This window comes from Salmo trutta, unplaced genomic scaffold (assembly GCF_901001165.1).
Source record: "Salmo trutta unplaced genomic scaffold, fSalTru1.1, whole genome shotgun sequence".
NCBI classification, from domain to species: domain Eukaryota; kingdom Metazoa; phylum Chordata; class Actinopteri; order Salmoniformes; family Salmonidae; genus Salmo; species Salmo trutta.
In genome coordinates, this window is record NW_021822962.1 from 3,248,870 (window position 1) to 3,266,606 (window position 17,737).

The 17,737-nt window shown below is 41.3% G+C and overlaps 1 protein-coding gene and 1 long non-coding RNA gene across 2 annotated transcripts; one reads left to right on the forward strand and one right to left on the reverse strand.

The window, feature by feature from the left end:
• Window positions 1–4,544: 4,544 nt before the first annotated feature.
• LOC115187778 (homeobox protein Hox-A2b) lies at window positions 4,545–7,454 on the reverse strand. Its single transcript, XM_029746806.1, has 2 exons — window positions 6,532–7,454; window positions 4,545–5,999 (listed from the first exon to the last, which is right to left on the reverse strand). Exons 1-2 carry the CDS (start codon window positions 6,890–6,892, stop codon window positions 5,287–5,289), a joined length of 1,074 nt encoding a protein of 357 aa, XP_029602666.1. The 5' UTR covers window positions 6,893–7,454; the 3' UTR covers window positions 4,545–5,286.
• A 70-nt stretch (window positions 7,455–7,524) lies between these two features.
• Window positions 7,525–10,244, forward strand: LOC115187786 (uncharacterized). The gene is made up of 2 exons (XR_003876132.1): window positions 7,525–8,804; window positions 9,711–10,244. It is a non-coding gene; the product is annotated as an uncharacterized LOC115187786 (long non-coding RNA).
• Window positions 10,245–17,737: the final 7,493 nt, after the last annotated feature.

The following is a 17,737-nucleotide window of genomic DNA, read 5'->3' on the forward strand; positions in this document are numbered from 1 at the left end:
GACAGTTGGGGCATGATGATGATCACTACAATACATGTTCAGGGAAGCATAGTACTCCTGTCCTCGTCTGTCTCTAAAACAACAGCCTATACTCCTGTATCTCCTGTACTGTAGCCTACAGGCAGGGGTTATTGTCACCATTCTATGAAGCTTGTTTTATACATGTTTTTAACCTTGTGTCAAACAGTGCCACCCAATTGTTGTTCTAAGCCTTTGAGCTAGCCATAGCTTTCAGACAGTTTAAAAAGTGAGACAGGCAGTGATGACTAAACCTATCCACCGGTCACCCCACCTTTTTTGGCTGCTTCTGAAATGGCACCCTATTCCATATGTAGGGAACTACTTTTAACCAGAGCCCTAGGAAACCTCCCCTTTCCTTGGCTCAGGAGGAGCCAGGAGCAGTCAGACTCAGGATGGGTATGGGAGAGTGGCTGTCTCTGTCTCTGACCTCTGATGTCACCAGGACCTCTAAGGTTGCAAAGTTCCGTAACTTTCCCAAAAGGTTTTCCAGAAATTGGGGTTTTAGGATTTCCTGCATTTTCCTTTCTGATTACGGGAATCTACCAACCATGATTTCTGGAAAACCTGGAAACTTTTGGAAAGTTCATGGAATTTTGTGACCCGTATACTCCTGAGACGAGTATATAATTCCTCTCCTGTCTGTCCTGCCTTCCATGGTAGTGTGAAACCATGTACTCAAGCATGAAACATAGGTGGAGTGCTTACTGAATGAATATAACTAGTCCTACTGGACGTGGGCCAGTATTCAGAATGAGAGCTGACCAAGGATCTGACCTAGGATCAGTTTCGCCTATTTGTTTTTTAACCTTTAATTAACTAGGCAAGTCGGTTAAAAACATTTTTTTTTTCTTATTTACAATGACGGCCTAACCCGGACAATGCTGGACCAATTGTGCGCCGCCCTATGGGACTCCCAATCACGGCCGGTTGTGATACAGCCTGTAATCGAACCAGGGCCTGTAGTGACACCTCTCGCACTGATATTCAGTGCCTTAGACCGCTGCGCCACTCGGGAGCCCAATATAATGAATGGAGAGGAGAATCTGATTAAGTCAGCACTCCTACTCTGAGACACTGTGAATACGGGCCCTGCTAAACAATAGGACTTAGTCTCATTACTCACCATTCACAATATCCTTTTTAATGTAAGAATGTACCAATATTCAAACATCCTCCTTTCCTGTTGACCTTTACCTGAGCAGCAGATAGGATCACACTGTTGACCCCCAGCTGACCTGCCAGGGGTTCCGTCCTGTGTGGTGAGGGAGATGAGAGGTGGCCTGACCTTTGACCTCTTCTGGGAGAGAGCTGGACGGTGTCAGATCTCCTCTCCCACAATGCACTGCACTCGCTGCTCACTGTGTTTTTCATCTGGTTTCAGGTCCTGAATTAGGTCAGTTACCAATGTTTTACCTTCTGACATTGGTTGATTGGCACCAGAGAAGGAATGTACGTGTGTGGGTTCAACAGCATTTTAGTGAAAAGACAATACTTAAATTTGGATGCAAAATGGAGGACAAAAAGTATATGGCAGGGCTACGCCAGATGGCAGACAGCTTCCAGGTAGCCCTACATCAGCCCTGGGTTCATAGAGTATTCGTTTTTTTCAAACACTTTGAGCCTATACCGGCAGTGAGTGCCAGATGGGCAAGGTTTACACTTCTGGGACTATACCATTGGTTCCATTGAGCCAGAGAAGCACTTTGAAAGAAAAACAAATTCGAATTGAACCCAGGTCCATCTACAATGTTGTTACTACAGTTATTACTGTGCAGGTACATAGGCATGAGGGCAACTTGAAGGTAAAGTGCTACCGTGAGTTGGGGAGCACACAGTCAGGTCTTGATCCAAGCTCTGTTGATTGTTCCTCAGACTGACTTTCATTGGCCCTGCAGGGGCATTGGGCTGAGGTTTCAGAGGTGTTACATTTACAGTTTGTTTCAAGTCAAAAGCAAAGCTTGAAAGTGACCTACTGCCTCCTCGGCTTACAGGGATTAACCTACTCCGGTGGTGTTTTGAAACGGCTCAGGATTGTTTTACCATTTTAACTTCAAATCTCTCCTGTCACAACTCACATAATGATAGTTCACCACCTGTGTCCCCCTTCAGTGTTGTGGACAAACTAATCATGGAGTTGTGGACAGACAGGACTGGGGTACAGTAGTACATCACAGTGGAGTTGACATGAGCAAAACTATGAATAATCACATGAGATATAGGGCCCTGGTAAAAAACAGTGGTGCCCTAGAGACACTGAACTCTATGGCATTTTTACCTCAAATACTTAGTAAGTTGTACTCAAAGTCAATGACTAGTCATTATTACTTAAAATATTGATGTGGTACTGACTCAACTAAATATTTGTAAGATATGATAACAAATTAACATTTTTACCAGCATGCTCTACTGCAGGTGGATTTTTTGGAATTGTTTTTTATATTTGTGTTTTTGAATGTACATTTAGTAATTTGTGTATCATAACATTTAAAAAAAAATCTAAGATAAATAATTGTTTTCTAAACTAATCCAATCATTGGATTTTTGCACCCCTTACTGAAATTGTTGTTCCAGTTTAAATGGCTTAGGTTTCCTCCCACTGTTCTTAACCCTGGCAGTCATTATGAATGTAGGTTGCAAGTGAATACACATTTCAACTGTTGGATAGCCTAATGCTGGCTAGATTGCAATAGGAGTTACACATCACTTTGCAAGCCAGTATAATGTGATTTACAGTAAGGGTTGCAAAATTCTGGGGAATTTCCCAGGTTTTCCAGAAATCCTGGTTGGTAGATTACTGGAAAAATTTAGGGAATTTTACAACCCTACTTGCAGGCCTGATGTGGCCTGTAAACTATGAGTTTCAGGCCACTGTGTTAGGCCTTATTATATATGTAATGGTTCAATTATAATGTTCCCCTAAGAACACACTTGGTGAATGCCCCCGAACTGAAATTGAACGAATTCTACAACGATGTCTCTGTCACTAACAAATACAGTCATGGGTGGTAACTCTACAAATCAGTCGAAAAGGCGAGGCACACTGAGACATTACTGGAGGCGTGGCTTAATGGTGGCGTTAAATTTAAGTATACCTTACTCAAAATAAATGCATTTTTATTACTCATAGGAAGGTAGTACTGCTCACTTCAGCTATTTAAGTTTTTAGGTAATCGTTTCTTCAAAATGTTTGAGTAGATAGAATTTTTATCCGGTTTTACAGTGTAGGGAATAAGTTGCCTTTTGGGAAAGGAATAATGCCCTTTTTGGGCGAGATTCAATGGATTCATAGACTACAATTTTCGATTTTACTCTCAATAATGCATATGTAGTTTAAAATGACCTACTACAGATTGTATGGCAGAAGGCTACAGGCTATTAGGCTACATTTATAGTCCATCCCCGACCAAATGTTTTCTCTTAACAACATTTTTCTTTCACATTTGTTCAATATAATCCTACATTAAAGAATGGAATTTATATCGTAAATTAGATTTTTTTTTTAATGTATTTGCATACTATTGTTTGAAAGAGAGCTAATAACTAGCTTCGGACAGCATGCTGGCCGTTCGATGGTGTTGTGGTAGAAAATGGCGGTGGTCTGACGGTATCTCCCTCTCCGCAGGCCCACTGAAAGAAACACGCTCTAGTCTAGCGTAGCCTAGCACACTGCCATTGTTAGTGCGTCTGGTGGTGTGATACAGGGCCTAATCATTGTGAAAGAAAAGACAGTCTTTTGTACCCTTAATTGGATATCACTATCTTATATTTTATTCACTAGGCCGATACCGATGTGTAGAGGAACTATCAGGTTTAGAGCATCCTGTCTGAGCGTTGATTTACCATTGACATGGTCGACTAGGTTAGGATTACAGCATGTCGTATTGTAATCAACGAATTGTGTTGAAATATTCAACCAAAATAGTCTGACAAGTGATCATAATACGTTTCTATATATTAAATATAATCATAATAAACAGTGCCATGGATTTAATTTACCCGTTCAGCACGTGCACATTATTCATAGTCTATTTAGTAATATTATAATATGTTAATTGCAAACATATAGCCTAGTCAATTAAAATATTGGATTTAGTTGGGAAATAATAACCACGTAGTCGACACTAATTGTTTAGTTTCAATACTGTAAGAAATAAAAATGTAAAGAGGCAAAAAGCATGAATCTCTTTCAACAGCGGGTTGAATTACGTAGTGTGAAGTAGTCGGCTATACTCCCTCCTCCCCAAGATGTAAGTTTTATAGGCTATAAAATGTAATTGTAGAACGTCAACAAAGTTACAGCTTTTGGCCAAGGACTCCCGGTATCCCCAATAGGAAGATTGTTTTTATTTGCGCATGTACTACGGCAATTAATCTCTTTAATGACGTCCTCAATCATAAACTACTGTGATTTATGGACTCAGAAACAATGTAATCTGTCTCATTCAACAGCTCTAGTCCATAGCGTATGGTCAATTCAATCATCGCTACTTTCCAGGAAAAATATTCAAGAGCAAAACAAGCTACTTTTGGAAAATATTTATTGTAACTTCATTAGAAGTAGCCTATTATTATTGGAAGTATTCTAAGTCTGTTATTTTATTGTTTTGGGGTGAAATTATGTTTGGAAATTATCTCATTGTCGATTCAGTAGTTTATATTTGTGATTTCCGTTTATGAGAAAATCTGCTCACTATTGTCCATTTAACACCAATTAGTTCACTTTATATATTTCAGGATGAAGAGTTTTGCCTGCCATTCTGAAGGAAAGATTTCATCATAAAAAGATCACTTGTTGCAATAATATTCTTTGTAAGTATGTCTAAAATCTAAGAATATTTTAAGAATATTGAGACAATTATTTTCAGACCCATTGCATGCTAAATTAAAACAAAATTGTTTAAATAATGGAAACAAACGTTCAAGTGAATGGAAAATAGTAAAGGACATGATGATGAATATCTCTCGTAAATAAGTAAAATTTTATTCTAAGAAAATAGGCTATTTATAACATTATTGTACCGGAAAATGATACAAAAATGAAAAGATGTTGTATATTATTCTTTGGAGGCATAATATTGGCATCATTTTAAAAAACTTCAATTGATGAATTTGTTGTTTTGAAACTTACCTCATTGGAGCCATGTATTAATCAATCAAGCAATTACATCAAAATAAAAACGGAAGCCAGTTATTTGTAAGGACATGGAAGACAGGAAGCTCTTCCTAACTAAGATGTTTGAGTTGTTGTTTTCTCTTTTAGTATAGTTAGTAGCTCAAGTGTTGCAGGTCGATTGTTGTGAGCGTTTCTGAGAAAAAATCGAAACCTTCAGATGATAAACCCATTGGACTATCTATAGAATCTGACAAACTTGGAGAGAAGGAATCCGATGAGAAAACGTGAAAGTCCTGCAAAGAGACGTCGAGGGCCGGGGAATGGGCATTGTCCCCGCCAGATGCGCAGTCCGGGCCTATTGTTGACACGCATATAGGAACAGTGGGTGCCGTGTTAGGAAAATTTTTCAGATTTTTGTCATCGCTGTTTAAATGCGAAGCAGTTGAGCTTTGGGAATCTCCATTGTGATTGTGTGCATTCTGAGACTGTTGTTGTGAAGTTAAGGTATTCTGTTGAAAAGAGCAGCTTTCCCTCTCTAGAAGCGCGCCGGCGGGTAGGCCTACATTGTTACCAGTCTGTTCGAAGTCCTCCTCTCTCCCGTCCTCCAGACTGGTGAATGTCCCCTCGCCGTTCTGGTTCTCCTTGCAGTGGGTTTGTCTCTTGTGCTTCATCCTGCGGTTCTGGAACCAGACTTTCACCTGTCTCTCAGTTAAATTCAGTAAAGCAGCTATCTCCACCCGCCGAGGTCTGCACAGATACTTGTTGAAGTGAAACTCCTTCTCCAACTCCAATAGCTGGGTGTTGGTGTACGCTGTCCTCAGCCTCCGAGATCCTCCGCCACCACTCTCTGCAATCTCTGGCGACCCTGTAACACATTGAAAGACATTTGAAATGTTCAACCAATACAAAAAAGCAATTGATGATTGAATATAAATATATAAATGACAGTTGTTAAAAAAGCATCAAGCGGTTGTACTGCGCCGCCCAGCAAATGGTTTGTGGAGCACAGACACCGCGCTGAGACGATTTATGAGCCCGGAGCAGAATATGATGGGTCTGCGTGGACCAGGCCGACTGGCTTGAAGATGAATGAACATGCCAGCTGCCTGGACGGTCGGCCTGCAGTAAGAGTAATCTATCACTCTTCATTACTGTCACACATTAACATTCTTCCACTGCATCACCAGTCAGCAGCACACTGACCACTGAGAATGTTCAAATAATTACACTTTTGCTAATAGATATTCTGCAAGTCATGAGAGAGAATTGCCCCCAATATAGAATGCTGAGACCAGACAGACCTTTGCATTTTGATAGGCTAATGGGCTACCTACCCAGACTGTAATTTCATTAAAATATAATAGAGGCAATAGACAGGCTGATCAATCATGTCTTACCTTGGGGAGAGAAGTGAAGTGGCGCAGTGTCGGGAGATGTGGCAGCAGTCTGGTGGTTTTTCTTGGAGGCTTTCTTCTCCTTCATCCAAGGGTACTCCGGGGGTAGGGCTGCGGCTGGCAGAGGGCTACCGACTCCATTCAGACTCTGCTTTGACCGGCTGTGGCGTGGGTGGCTGCCCGGGTTGAGGCTGGGAATGGTCTGCTCAAAAGGAGGAGGAATCAGTGTCGACTGTGAAAGCGTCGAGTTCTTGATTGATGAACTTTGAAATGCATCACCGACAGGGGTAAAAGATGTCAGGCACTCAGCAAGCGACGGCTGACTATTGATAAAACCGCTCTCTCGCTCAAAATCGTAATTCATCTCCTCTCTTCTTGTCTTGGAAAAGTCACCGGTCGTAATTTTGTGGGCGAGGAGAAAATTATGAAATTTCGTGACAAGTGTTTTTTTTCCAACAATGTTGCTGATTACGGCCGTATGGGGACAGCGATGCCATTAAACTATATTGCTTTAATGGAGACAACGTTGAAATTGGAACGTATTACTTGTCACATGATTACCTCTGCCCAATGACAATTTGGGGTTTAATGAAAAGAAGCCACTGTCCTCTGTGATTGATGGAGAAAGTCGGATAGGTAACGCCTAGTTCTGGGGGTAGGGTCTAGTGTGCTTTATTTACACACAGTACTGTCCCCGAATGGAGGATAGTCCATTTAAGAAGATCCTGTGTGTGTGTTTCTCTCCTTTTGGATCCAACACCTCATTGTCCAGGGTTTATGTCTTAATGTAACGACAAAAGACGCAGTCATTATCAAAGTTAACTCGTTAATCAGAAAGTCATTCTGAGCAAGCCTGTGGCTCTGCAGAGTGGTGCACAGAGAGACAGCCGAGCAGACACCCAGAGCAGTCTTCTCCCTCCTTTTCATTCTGAGAGCGAGCGAGCGAGAGAGAGAAAGAGAAATATTTTTGCACAGTCTGTAAAGTTTGTATTCTAAACGTAGGTCTTGATATTTCCAAGAATATGAATCTATAAGAATCTGAATACCTTTAAAGATGATACTCACCCACGTATTACTTGTTGTTCTCATGTCAGACTTTGTAAACAAATGTATCAAATATTTAACACATTATTTATACATTTGTTGCCTTCATGGAAAGCCATTAATTGAGCACAGATATATTAGAAATAAAGTGCTATTTGCATGTGGAACCATCACGGGAAGCATGAAATCCATGTCTGCATGTTTCTGGTGACCTACTCCTATTGTATGGAGATATTACAGTGTGGCACGTGGTTGTAAACTTGCATCATATTTCTGGAGACGCAGCTGCTTCAAATCCCCGTAATCCACCATCAAAATCTGCCAACGTTGAATTGCATCAGAAATAGAAAAATGCATGTGGATGAGACGTGTATATAGGCCTACTGACACAGGAAGAGTAGCCACTGAAACAATATTTAGAAGAAAAATAAAATTGAGAATGTAATCCACAATCAGTGACGGCTTACGCACGGATTTTACGCCTCAAATGAGACATTTATTGGTGTTTGTTCAAGTTGAATGGTCCCAGATCCGTATTTAATACCTTATTTTCATCAGTATTACTGACACCTCAGAATTGGCCTATTGCACAATACATTAACAATTGGTTATAGTAGTACTTTGGATAGATGCCTTCCCATTCACCTCCCATAGAATCTTCCCATTCACGTCCCATAGAATCATCCCGATTTGAAGTAAAACAATAAGATCTATATTCTTTGTTAATATATATTTTTTAAACGTCATATTGTCTTCCTCCCTGTGTTGAACTTTGAAAAAGTGCTAGGCCCCGGGCTGTTTATTGCTTATATCCAGACAAAGAGCCTGGAGAGCCTGCACGTTATCAATCTTGCTCGCCAAAAGGTCTGACAGCTCCTTGCCCTAAGAACACATTTAAACCATCTAACTCTGCCTTAGATCATATGTGGCCGCCAGGAAGACGGCAACAACGTGCTGCTTATGGGGGGAAACTACACAACTTGGACGTTTCTTTAATAGGAATCCATTTCCGAATATGGATGTTCCACATAGAGCAGACAATGATATCGACATACACTATAGGTGGGTTATCTTATCCTGCTATATTTTGTTAAATGGAAGGAAAATCTACAACATTTTCGTTTTCAAAAGAACAACGTTAGTGGGAAATAGCAGCAAAAGAGTGGATTGACTGAGATGGCGAGAAAGAATCGAATGGATTTGCTTTTACACGGCGTCTATTGTCTGCAGAGGTGAGTGGGTGTTTGCATTTTGCAAAAATCCCATTCAATCCCACGCAGTTTCTGTCTTTGGGCTGCCATAATATATATATATAATATATGGTATAATCTTGTCATAACTTCTAAAAACATTCTCTTACTGTATTTCGTGTTTCAAATAACCTACAATATTGTTGTTTTGATATTTAATTGCAATAGAGGCTATCTTGCATTGCCTTCGGAGCTGACAGGCAAATCGTGTGTTATTCTATTCCAAAATGTCCGGGATGGACAACAAAATATATGAAACATAAGACCTTTTAGTTCTCTGCATGACATGAGAGAAGCCCATAGGCTACACGAAAATGTGATTTATTTGTTATCATTAAAGTTGATATTTGTACATAGGCCTAATGCAGTATCACACTGTCATCAGAGAGACACATTATGGTAATCATTTCATCAGAAAAATATCATCCAAACAGATGCTCAGTATATTGACTATGTTTATTCGAGAAAAACATTTTGTATATATTTAGTTTTAGAACAAAGACGTATATCTTATATGGTAGGTCTAAACCATTCAAGTTTATTTGGATATCAGATGTTTTTTCAGATACGAGGTGTAGCCACAAAATAGGTCTAGCCCGTGTTAAAAATTGTGTGAGGAATACAGAGAATCTATCGAAAAATATTCTTTTTAATTATGCTATCATCATTTATTTAGTTATATCAATAATATATGAACATATACATTATTTATTATTACAGATGCACTTTTACTAAACAAAAAATAGTTTACTTTTATCCTTTTCATTTCAATTTTACGGCTAGAATTATTGTTTGTGTGTCAACTTCAATCCGAGATATAGCTGCATAAATCAATGTGACATTTTTGGTTGAATGAAGCTTAACTTGATTGTGATGTGTATCTGGCAGGGTAGTGGACAGGAGCTACATTAACCGTCTGTCCCCCAGTCAAGACAAGACACCTGGGAAGCATGGCAGGAAAACAAGTGGACTAGAAGGGAACCTTTTTTCTCTTCGAGGACTAACGTTACTTATCGGATGAAAGTAAACGTTCTCAGATTGTTGTCAGAATACTTTAATATTCCACATGGAAATTGTTATCAACAGCAATACCAAGTAGTAGTAGAATAGCTGCACTAGGCCTATTCATTTTGGGATCAATGTAATAGTGAGAATAACCAGATATTACAAATAGTGTTTTAATTGTAATTAAGGGTTAATAATCTTACTGATATTTGACATTTTTTACTTTCTTTTGAAGTTTTCTGTTTAAAAAATCAAGCATCCTGTTGTATAGCGGATTCGGTTCAAGTCAGTTAAAATTGTTAGATCGAAGACAGATGACATTGATTAAAGGTCAGTTAATAGTTTGATGTTTGCATTGTCTTATTTCTATTCCTGAATTTCCTGAGCACAATAAAACCTTCTCTCACATGGATCTTATGTTTTGTCTTATGAATGAATCATAATCAGTCGAGTCGAATTATTGTTGGACCAGTATGACAATGTAATCCATACCTGCATTAAGCCCTTTGGGGGGAAATAGCTATGGGACGTTATTTTCATGGAACAGGAACTGAACACATAACATATCGAGTATTCCTGAACAGACATGTTGCAGTGGGATAGGAGGGGAGTAGTAAGACATGATGGATAAGACTGGGTATCCATTAGAAACATGTGTAGGTCTGTATATGTAGGGAGGAGGATCATTCACAATGGCGATGGCAGTGAGTGGGACTGGAGAGATGACTATCCACCTACATATGGTCTTGTTCTGTAGATAAACCACCCCACACAGACACAGCTCAAAGGATGATATGAGTGTGTAGTTACATATCCGGACATATGAATTCCTGGTAAGTCATACTCCCTTCGTGTAGCTATAGGGTTTAAACCTTATGAATATAGCCTATAGGTCTAGAACATTATGCTGCTATGTTGGTCCCGGATATGACGGTAGAAGATTGATTCTGCGGAGAGGAGTATGTCACTGAACCAAAGATGGTGAATAAATAAAGATGTCCCACTTTGCCGTTTATCATTGAAAAAAGTTGTCATTTCAATTCCGCTTAACGGAGTGGTTCTCCCATAGGAGCCAGTGCATTAGCAGATGGGTCTGTTCTGCTTAGTTCATTGACTACATGAACCAGAAAAAAAATAGGGAGTGGGATGTCTTGCTTCCTCTCCCTTCTCTGACTGAACATCAAGGCACGTGTTAAGAGTGAGGGCGTCCAGGAATTGGGTCAGGAGACGACAAGGCCTTGTGCTGAATGATTTAACAACGTCATTTGTTTTCAAACGTGTTTTGTAGTCATGAGATAATATTTAGGCCTTTTTCAAATCATGTTTAAAAAACCCACCTTTTTTTTTAGCTTGGCCTTTAATCAGAGATGTTATTGTTTAAGGCATCCTTTTGTGTTTTATGCTTTTTTATTCATCTATTTTATTGCTTCTGGTTTGCTTTTAAATCTTTCATGCTTTACTGTAACATGTGATGAGATTTTAAATGCATTTTAAATAAAGTTTGATTGATTTGATTAAATACTTTCTTAATCATTATTTGATATTTAATGCATAAAGGTGTAAATAATAATAGGCTTTCATTATTTTCAGGGCCAGTATATTATGTAATGTTACCACTTGCCTCTCGGCATTTTTTGAAACCATTTCCAAAAGAAAAGAAACGGACAAATATCATATGACCTTTGCATTAAAGTGGTGTATATTGTATCATATGACCTTTGCATTAAAGTGGTGTATATTGTATCATCTGACCTTTGCATTAAAGTGGTGTATATTGTATCATATGACCTTTGCATTAAAGTGGTGTATATTGTATCATATGACCTTTGCATTAAAGTGGTGTATATTGTATCATATGACCTTTGCATTAAAGTGGTGTATATTGTATCATATGACCTTTGCATTAAAGTGGTGTATATTGTATTATATGACCTTTGCATTAAAGTGGTGTATATTGTATCATATGACCTTTGCATCACAAGGGTGTATATACTATAGGCCTAACTGTGTGTTCATGGGCTCTCAATAATATCACAAAGCAAACAGAAGAAAATAACTGTTCTTCTAATCAGTCCAAATATAGATTTTCTGATTTGACAGGGCACTGCTGTACATGTTTTAATCAGAGTTGTAATTTATTGTGGTAATTATAAGGTTTAATAATTAAAGGAATTTGGAATTGGATTTCTTTTGCAACTTTTCATTGCAAAAGAGTCCACATAACTATGTTTATATGCTATATTTTGGGTTCCCAGGTGGTGCAGCAGTCTAAGGCACTGCATCTCAGTGCTAGAGACGTCACTACAGAAACCCTGGTTTGAATCCAGGCTGTATCACAACCGGCCATGATTGGGAGTCCCATAACACTATACTACTTTTGACCAGAGCCCTGTTTCCCCTACCGGCCCGGTCAACAGTAGCACACTATATATATGGAATAGAGTGCCATTTGGGACGTAACCCAGGTGTTCATCATCACCATGACAGCTCTGTGAACTTCTCTAGCGAATCCTCAATAATGGCCTCTGTCATTGGAGCTGACATGGGACTTGATGTATTGGGGGCCGGGGGGGGTTGGGAGGGGGCACCGCAAACAACATCCAAGCAGCGCTCTGTTTGAGCTAGCATGGCTCTTCAAATGGTCGCTTCCACCAAAGACACATTGAAAGTTGTCTACCCCTGACATAGTCAACTGAATGGAATCTACATTCTACATGCTGGACCTTTAGCTCACTCTCTCTCTCTCTGTCTCTCTCTCTCTCTCTCTCTGTGTCTCTGTCTCTCTCTCTGTCTCTGTCTCTCTCTCTGTCTCTCTCTCTGTCTCTCTCTCTCTATCTCTCAGAGTGATTTACGGTCAATACATAAACAACCCAATAAAACTAGGGTGCTCTGTGCTCAACAACCATTACACCAGTAGGCTAAGACGTTAACACAACATTGAACTCACTTTGGGAGGCCTGAACAACAACATGTTGTGCACCTTTCACTCTCCCCCCAGATTTGCTTCTTCAGGGTATAGTTTTAGGTTATTTTAGCCCATAACCAAATTCCTGATCACTCCTAACACAAGGTAGACTAATGCACACAGGAAGTACGAGAATATCATGTCTGTCCAACATGTGAAAATGTACAAATATTTGAGAGATTATTGACACCCTTGATCAAGATAAGCAAAAAATACTTAAATAAATACTGAGCTACGTTGTATGCTCCAAATCTTTGTAAATGTCTATTATTTTATACTAATATAATTGCTCAGAGAAAGAGATTGTGTTTAATAAGTAATACTTTTTTTCAACAAAAAAAATAGGAGTCAAAAATTTTTGGCACCCTGTTTTCAATAGTCTGGCACCCTCCCCTTGCGAGGATAATGTCACCTTTTTCTAAAAGGGTTTATTAGATTGGAGAACACATTGGGAGGGATCTTATCATTCCTCTGTACAGAATCTTTTCAGATCTTTGATATCCTTCGTCTGCACTAATGGACTGCTCTCTTCAAGTCAAACCACATGTTTTTCAATGGAGTTGAAGAAAAAAGACTAAGATTATATTTAGCAAAATGCTAATTTTGTGGTCAATTAAAACATTTTGATGTGTTTTGGGTGTTATTGTCTTGCTGGAAGATCCACTTTCAGCTGCATCTAAGTTTGGAGAGGCAACCAGGTTTTTGGCTAAAATATCCTGGTACTGGGCAAATTTCATGATGTCGTTGACCTCAACAAGGACACCAGCACCAGTGGAAGCAAAATAGCCCCATAACATAAACAATACTTTTCTGGATATTTTCATGTCATCCTGCAAATTAACACCTGGAATTTGCTAAACCACATTGGTACTTGGGCTGGAACTGGTGCCATGGTCCGATGACATGAAAACATCACTTTTTGGCCACGCACACCAGTGGTGGGTTTGGCATTGAAAGAAGGACACATATTATGTAACAGTATTGCTTCCATCCCTCTACTCGCCCCAACCTGGGCTCAAACCAGGGACCTTCTGAACAGATCAACATCTGCCTCCCACGATGAAGCATCGTTTCCCACCACTCCACAAAAGCCACGGCCCTTGCAGAGCAAGGGGAACAACTACTTCAAGGTCTCAGAGTGAGTGACGTCACCAATTGAAACACTATTAGCGCTCACCCCACTAACCATTTCACACCGGTTACACTTACCCCCTTTAACCTCCTTTTCCGCAGCAACCAGTGATCCGGGTCACGGCATCAATGTAACAGTATTGCTTCCATCCCCCTCTCCTCGCCCCTACCTGGGCTTGAACCAGGGACCCTCTGAACACATCAGCAACTGCCTCCCATGAAGCATCATTAGCTATCGCTCCACAAAAACCGTGGCCCTTGCAGAGCAAGGGGAACAGCTACTTCATGGTCTCAGAGCAAGTGACGTCACCAATTGAAAGGCTATTAGCGCGCTAACTAGCTAGCCATTTCACACCAGTTACACATATGCAGAAAAGTACCTTATACCTACTGTAAAATATGGTGGTGGATCTTTGATGTTATGCGGCTATTTTGCTTCCTCTGGTCCTGGGGCCCTTTAAGGTCAACACATCATGAACTTACAGTACCAGGATATTTTTGCCAAAAACCTGGTTGTCTCTGCCAGGAGGCTGAAACTCCGCAAGTGGATCTTCCAGCAAGACAATAACCCCAAGCAAAAATTCCCCCCTAAAATAAATGGTTCATTCAGTGCCATTATCTACGCAAGGAGAGGGTTGCGGAGTATATTGACAACAGGGGTGCCTATAATTTTGACCCCTATCTTACAAAAATGAAAATAAATTACTTTACTCTTTCTCTGAGAAATTGTATTAGTATAAAATAATATAATTTCCCCATGTTTTTGAGCATACAAAATAGCTCAACATTTGTTTTTGCTAATATTTATCAAGGGTGCAAATAATTTCGGAGGTGACTGTAACTGTTCATCAGAACAGGTGAGAGGGACAAATATAGTTCAAAGCATTATTCTGATGAGATGAGAGGGGTCAAGACAAATCACCTCAGCTGTGACATTGCAACAACAAGTCCAAGGGAGCTAAACAGACAGAAGGGTTGAGGGGAAGAGAGCCCACTACAGCAGAACAACTAGGGAATAGGCTATTTGGAGACCGTGGCTAGATTCCAAACAGATAAACTCTCCCCCTCGGCCCCTCCCTTCTGTCCTTGATGACCCTCCCCTCTGCCCCGTCAGCCCCTCCCTTCTGTCCTTGATGACCCTCCCCTCTGCCCCGTCAGCCCCTCCCCTCTGTCCTTGATGACCCTCCCCTCTGCCCCGTCACCCCCTCCTCTCTGTCCTTGATGACCCTCCCCTCTGCCCCGTCACCCCCTCCTCTCTGTCCTTGATGACCCTCCTCCCTCAGCACCTCCCCTCTGTCCTTGATGGCCCTCCCTCCCTCACAGATAAACACAGAGACTGGATTGGTGCTAGAAATAGGCAGAGGACCTGCATTATCAAACAGCTCAAGCAGAGGACCCGCATTATCAAACAGCTCCAGCAGAGGACCTGCATTATCGAACAGCTCAAGCAGGCCAAGCAGAGGACTTACATTATCAAACAGCTCAAGCAGGCCAAGCAGAGGACTTACATTATCAAACAGCTCAAGCAGAACGAAGCAGAGGACCTGCATTATCAAACAGCTCAAGCAGAACGAAGCAGAGGACCTGCATTATCAAACAGCTCAAGCAGGCCAAGCAGAGGACCTGCATTATCAAACAGCTCAAGCAGGCCAAGCAGAGGACCTGCATTATCAAACAGCTCAAGCAGCCCAAGCAGAGGACTTACATTATCAAACAGCTCAAGCAGGCCAAGCAGAGGACCTGCATTATCAAACAGCTCAAGCAGGCCAAGCAGAGGACTGCACTATCAAACGCTCAAGCAGGCAAGCAGAGGACTTGCATTATCAAACAGCATAAGCAGAGGACTTGCATTATCAAACAGCTCAAGTAGGCCAAGCAGAGGACTTACATTATCAAACAGCTCAAGCAGGCCAAGCAGAGGACTTGCATTATCAAACAGCTCAAGTAGGCCAAGCAGAGGACCTGCATTATAGGCCAAGCAGAGGACCTGCATTATCAAACAGCTCAAGCAGAACAAGCAGAGGACCTGCATTATCAAACAGCTCAAGCAGGCCAAGCAGAGGACCTTGCATTATCAAACAGCTCAAGTAGGCCAAGCAGAGGACCTGCATTATCAAACAGCTCAAGCAGGCCAAGCAGAGGACTTACATTATCAAACAGCTCAAGCAGGCCAAGCAGAGGACCTGCATTATCAAACAGCTCAAGCAGGCCAAGCAGAGGACTTACATTATCAAACAGCTCAAGCAGGCCAAGCAGAGGACTTACATTATCAAACAGCTCAAGTAGGCCTAGCAGAGGACTTGCATTATCAAACAGCTCAAGTAGGCCAAGCAGAGGACCTGCATTATCAAACAGCTCAAGCAGAACGAAGCAGAGGACCTGCATTATCAAACAGCTCAAGCAGGCCAAGCAGAGGACCTGCATTATCAAACAGCTCAAGCAGGCCAAGCAGAGGACCTGCATTATCAAACAGCTCAAGCAGCCCAAGCAGAGGACTTACATTATCAAACAGCTCAAGCAGGCCAAGCAGAGGACCTGCATTATCAAACAGCTCAAGCAGGCCAAGCAGAGGACCTGCACTATCAAACAGCTCAAGCAGGCCAAGCAGAGGACTTGCATTATCAAACAGCATAAGCAGAGGACTTGCATTATCAAACAGCTCAAGTAGGCCAAGCAGAGGACTTACATTATCAAACAGCTCAAGCAGGCCAAGCAGAGGACTTGCATTATCAAACAGCTCAAGTAGGCCAAGCAGAGGACCTGCATTATCAAACAGCTCAAGCAGGCCAAGCAGAGGACTTACATTATCAAACAGCTCAAGCAGGCCAAGCAGAGGACCTGCATTATCAAACAGCTCAAGCAGGCCTAGCAGAGGACTTACATTATCAAACAGCTCAAGCAGGCCAAGCAGAGGACTTACATTATCAAACAGCTCAAGTAGGCCTAGCAGAGGACTTGCATTATCAAACAGCTCAAGTAGGCCAAGCAGAGGACTTACATTATCAAACAGCTCAAGCAGGCCAAGCAGAGGACCTGCACTATCAAACAGCTCAAGTAGGCCAAGCAGAGGACCTGCATTATCAAACAGCTCAAGCAGGCCAAGCAGAGGACTTACATTATCAAACAGCTCAAGCAGTCCAAGCAGAGGACATGCATTATCAAACAGCATAAGCAGAGGACTTGCATTATCAAACAGCTCAAGCAGAGGACCTGCATTATCAAACAGCTCAAGCAGAGGACCTGCATTATCAAACAGATTAAGCAGAGGAAGTGCATTATCAAACAGCTCAAGCAGGCCAAGCAGAGGACCTGCATTATCAAACAGCTCAAGCAGGCCAAGCAGAGGACTTACATTATCAAACAGCTCAAGCAGGCCAAGCAGAGGACTTGCATTATCAAACAGCTCAAGTAGGCCAAGCAGAGGACCTGCATTATCAAACAGCTCAAGCAGGCCAAGCAGAGGACTTGCATTATCAAACAGCATAAGCAGAGGACTTGCATTATCAAACAGCTTAAGCAGAGGACCTGCATTATCAAACAGATCAAGTAGAGGACCTGCATTATCAAACAGATCAAGCCGAGGACCTGCATTATCAAACAGCTCAAGCAGAGGACCTGCATTATCAAACAGCTCAAGCAGAGGACCTGCATTATCAAACAGATTAAGCGGAGGATCTGCATTATCAAACAGCTCAAGCAGAGGACCTGCATTATCAAACAGATTAAGCGGAGGACCTGCATTATCAAACAGATCAAGTAGAGGACCTGCACTATCAAACAGCTCAAGCAGAGGACCTGCATGATGAAATTCTGC

Coding starts and splice junctions, on each gene's coding strand:
- LOC115187778 (XM_029746806.1), bottom strand. CDS start 6,892: ATGAATTACGATTTTGAGCGAGAGAGCGGTTTTATCAATAGTCAGCCG. Junction 6,000..6,531: donor ACTTCACTTCTCTCCCCAAG/GTAAGACATGAT, acceptor AATGTGTTACAG/GGTCGCCAGAGATTGCAGAG.